The 4,420-nt window shown below is 36.4% G+C and overlaps 1 protein-coding gene across 1 annotated transcript; it reads right to left on the bottom strand.

Moving 5' to 3' along the window:
- Positions 442-4,420, bottom strand: LOC109227858 (sodium/hydrogen exchanger 3-like). Its single transcript, XM_019393050.1, has 14 exons — positions 4,253-4,420; positions 4,022-4,140; positions 3,460-3,557; positions 3,221-3,277; positions 2,955-3,001; positions 2,685-2,879; positions 2,355-2,404; positions 2,088-2,154; positions 1,874-1,974; positions 1,650-1,751; positions 1,361-1,499; positions 1,225-1,287; positions 1,004-1,087; positions 442-774 (listed from the first exon to the last, which is right to left on the bottom strand). The coding sequence occupies exons 1-14, from the start codon at positions 4,418-4,420 to the stop codon at positions 442-444; spliced, it is 1,623 nt and encodes a 540-aa protein (XP_019248595.1).

Here is a 4,420-nt window from a genome sequence, read left to right as displayed (position 1 = left end):
AAGTCGACGGTAAAGAAAGCTAAGGCAAGGGGCAAGAACCAATTTCAATTAACGATTCCGCTTCACGATGATGGCTTACGATTCAAGTATGTTTTTTTTTTGTAACGATTTTGTGTAAGATTATCATGTTCAAGATCCTGGTATAAATTAGTGTTTATGCTTACAAAATAACCGAAGCCTATCACATTCCATTTGGAGCAACATCAAAATAGCATGTAAACGAGCTGCCTGGAGAAGAAAAAAGTCCAAACCAAGAAATATACTCCATTTGAAAAATAGAAACAGAGAAATATGTCTAAATCAGCAGAATTAGAGATTAATATCTGAATATTTATAAGCAAGTGAGCCTAGTGTAATTCATGAATATATAGAGAAGGCAACTATTGATGGTTAGTTGATAGCAAAACGGGCATGTTTCCTAAAAAAATAAAAGATGTATTTCTAAACGAGAAGTAAGCTAGGATTACTTCCAAATTGTGAACCGTGATCACTTCCTTCATTTGAAGACACTGGTGTATCTGGTTCTGGCATGGAGTCCCTCCCTCCAAACACGCGTCGCATAAAAGCATCATCAAACTTACTCCAAAAGTAAATAATGGTTTGTGCAGGTCTTTTCAATAACATTTTCAAACTGCTTATCCGAGGAACATCACCTTCATGTTCTAGCCCGTTGAGAAGTGGGAGTCCGAGGGATAGTTCAGAACAACTCGTGTTCATATCTTTTGATGGAGGGAGCAAGTACCTTATCAGAGGCTTTGTTATCAGCCCAAACACCTAAAGACGTCCCAAAAGAAATAACATCACTACAAATATGTAGAAAACTTTTACATACTTATAAACAGCACTACTAGTATATCAGGTGGGAGAGTCTACTCAAACTATTACGATATGCAGTGGCCGAGTCAAAAATTTGCCACTGCTGATATGCAAAAACCAAAAAGATGTTTGTGGATAAAGGTAACTAAAAAACATAGGTTGCAAAGGAGTGATGTAGTTTAATTACCACAGTACTGAAGAGGACAATTGTAATAGTGCTGGTGATCATGACTGCATTTCCTGGCAATTGTGTGTGGCCAAACCTTGTAAACTACAAACAACAATCAGGCTTCAATCAGTAACATTATTTTTATCAAGTAATAACAAGATTTTCAGACAAAGTACTCCTCCCTCATGTTTCTCATTTTTCATCTTTTAGAGTAATGAGAAGAGAGTTCAATTATCTACCTGGTTATAAGCCAATGCCATCGAAACAGCTCCTCGCATCAAACCAGCCCACCATATTGTAACCTGTCAAGATGAATTATTAAACTTTTCCGTAACAATTCAGTAGCAGCACGAAACTTTGACAAAGTCAATAAACCTGGTGCTTGAAGCCGAGCTTGTGATCCTTAGATTGCTTCCAAGAATTTGATAAAATGGACAAAGGTATCACAAAGCACGCTCTTCCAACCATAACCAGAGCAAGCAGCACACCACTCACTGCAACAGATTTTCCAGGACTGTGGAAACAAGTCCAAAATCAAAAGGCAAAGCAAATAAGTAGAGCTTTTTAACTACTATATGAGCGTCACAAACATAATCATTGACACTAAATTTGCCTAGGGCCAAACTCGATCTTATGTTTTAAATGAAATAGATTTCAGTCTCACCTGTGGCTAACGAATCTCCATTTCTCGATATCTAAGGCATCCATACCAACATAAAGGAAAATGAAAGTCTCCGCAATAAATGACATTGTTGCAAAAGCATGCCTGTGAAAAAATTAAGTTAATTCAGAAATGACAATATGGCTACTTTAACATGTTCTTCCAAGAAGAAAATAATTTGATTTCAACTGTGAAAGAGATTTGTGAAGTCCGAATGTTTGACATACCTTGTGGTCACTTTAGAATTATCGGTCACATTATGCCAGGTATAGTGTGACATGACTATCCCACAGACAAATACTGTAAGAATTCCATTCAAATCAAACAGCTGAAACGTTGGCATGATTATTAACATTATCAAGATCAATAATCATAGAAACTACAAACAGTGAGAGCTAACAATAAGTTGATATAAAACTCATGCAGTTAATATTTACTTACTTCTGCCATAACATATGAAAGGTAAGCCATGAGAATCATGAGAGCAACTTCACGATCGGTTGACTTCCTGCCATCAGAATCGAGGCTTATTGAATTACAATGAAGAATACGTCGAATTAATCTACTGGGAAGTGGAAACCAAACAATCTTTCTGATTGCTAAAGTTTGTGTATTGATATTAACTGGGATGTTACTGATAAACATCAAAGAATAACTATATTTGAACCAATAACCATAATACGAAGACCATGAAGATTTTATACACACCTCCTCCCAAGGTATATCTTTTTTATTATGTATGCACTTAGCAATCCAACCTGCATAAGAAGAGCATAATATCAGACATGTATGAGATACTGATAAAGCCTATAAATAGGCGGATCATTAACAAAATCTGATCATGCGTGTCAGCTTCTTGCCAATATATACAAGTCCTTCCAGATCAAAGAGTGTTAAATCAAACCAAGTAATGTAAAATGTCGAGTCTTATCCTGAAGAAAAATCTGTTTCCCTACTCGAAGTTGTGTCGAAAAGATAGGCAAAAATTGACTAATGCACTAATGTAAAACATAATGCGAAAAAGGCTGGCTGACTCACATGTACTCCGAGCAAAGTGCTTCCCACAAATCGGTAGAGAAAAGTTAGAGTAAGCGATAAGGCCACTTGTGAGTTGATGTTTGAGAGGTCGAATTTCTGGATTGCGTTAAAAAGCACCACTGATGTAGCATCATTTACCACACCTTCTCCAAAGACTAGGCTGTAGAGAAGAGGTGTCTCATCCTGATCAAGCACCTGTAGAAAACACGGCTTGCTATTTCAGTAATCTGTTTTTATCTACGGAATTAAATTGCATTTCTAGGAGAAAACCTGCAATGTGCAAACAGAGTCTGTTGCTGAAAATATAGCTCCAATCGCTGCAGTAAAAGAATTTTAATAACCATCAGAAGATGTGAGAAAGAAACCAGGATACCAATTGTATGCTTTTCCTTCTAATAACTACATCATTTGTATGTTTTAACATTTCCATCCCCCTACCAATTGTTTCATGAAACTGCTTTTACATATCATTACTTTTCCATTGTAACAAATCAATAACCACATAACAATCGACAGAGAGAAGAGGAAAAGATTACCAAGATAATCCCTTAACTCCAGACCAGTGTCCAGCTTCCCGAGTAACAACCATGCACCTAAGTAAAGATTTTGAAGCGAAATTAAGAGAGATAACCATAGAGTAACTCAAGAATAAAATCAAGACTGAAGTAACCACATTACACTTCAGAGAGCATATAGTCGCAGATTATTAGCAGAAAATTAACTTATGGACACTAGGCATTATCTTTCTTTAACTGATTGAAGGAGCAGGGCATACCAAATGATATGACGCCGAAAGATATCAATGTGCCAAGGACACCAAACAGCACAATGGTCCCTAAATTCCTGAAAAAGTGCTTCATTTTCACCTGGAAACTGGTAAAGGTAAAAAGTGATTTATCAGACTCCATAGATTACATTAAACACCTGATAAAAGATTATGTTATCATAAACTAAATATAACATTCCTCTTTCTTTTTCCCCCTTCTCTCTTTGCCAGTTAACCACAATAACAGTGGCAGTCGTTAAGGTGGCGACCCTCTTAGTATATGCACAAGACTTCCATATTTAAGTTATATCATAGATTACAAGAGGAAAAAAATGCTTAAAAGTATTTCTGTCTCTTCGATATGTAGACAGTAAAAATCCCAAGGAAAAACACAATGACCCCTTAGCAGAATGTGATGTTGTCCTTCCAATGTTATATATAGTTGTTCATAATAATTTAAAATTCAGCGGAGCACTCAATTTTACTAATATGTGGTTGGCAAGATTCATGAAATAATGCAACAATGCCCAAATTAACACCATAATAACGTAACCTATGATGAAAAACTTACCCGGCATTGAATATAATGGCAGGTATAACGTAAACAAAGAACAGCTGTTCGTCAAATTCTAAAAGATGAGGACTCTTTCTATTAGTAGTTAGTCGAGTGATGCCTGCAGCAGATAAACCCTGCAGCCAAAAGAAAGGATGGATATCCACTAATATCGAAACGAGATAAGTACATATATAAACTGTTAGAGATGTGCAATTGTGTTTCAACATAAAATTTAAGAAGTCTTACGATAACAAGAGCTGTGATAGACTCGTTAATCCATCGGCTTTCTTCAAGAAGATGACCAATCACAATGCATCCACAGAGAAGTGTGACGAAGAGAGTTAAATTTACAAAGACCTGATCAGAACCTGACAAGGCCGTCACACCCAATCCCGCTATAGCGTCAAAAACCAT

The sequence above is a fragment of the Nicotiana attenuata genome, chromosome 6 (genome assembly GCF_001879085.1).
Source record: "Nicotiana attenuata strain UT chromosome 6, NIATTr2, whole genome shotgun sequence".
Lineage (NCBI taxonomy): Eukaryota > Viridiplantae > Streptophyta > Magnoliopsida > Solanales > Solanaceae > Nicotiana > Nicotiana attenuata.
The sequence above is the reverse complement of the archived record's forward strand: the minus strand, read 5'-3'. Positions and strand labels throughout refer to the sequence as shown.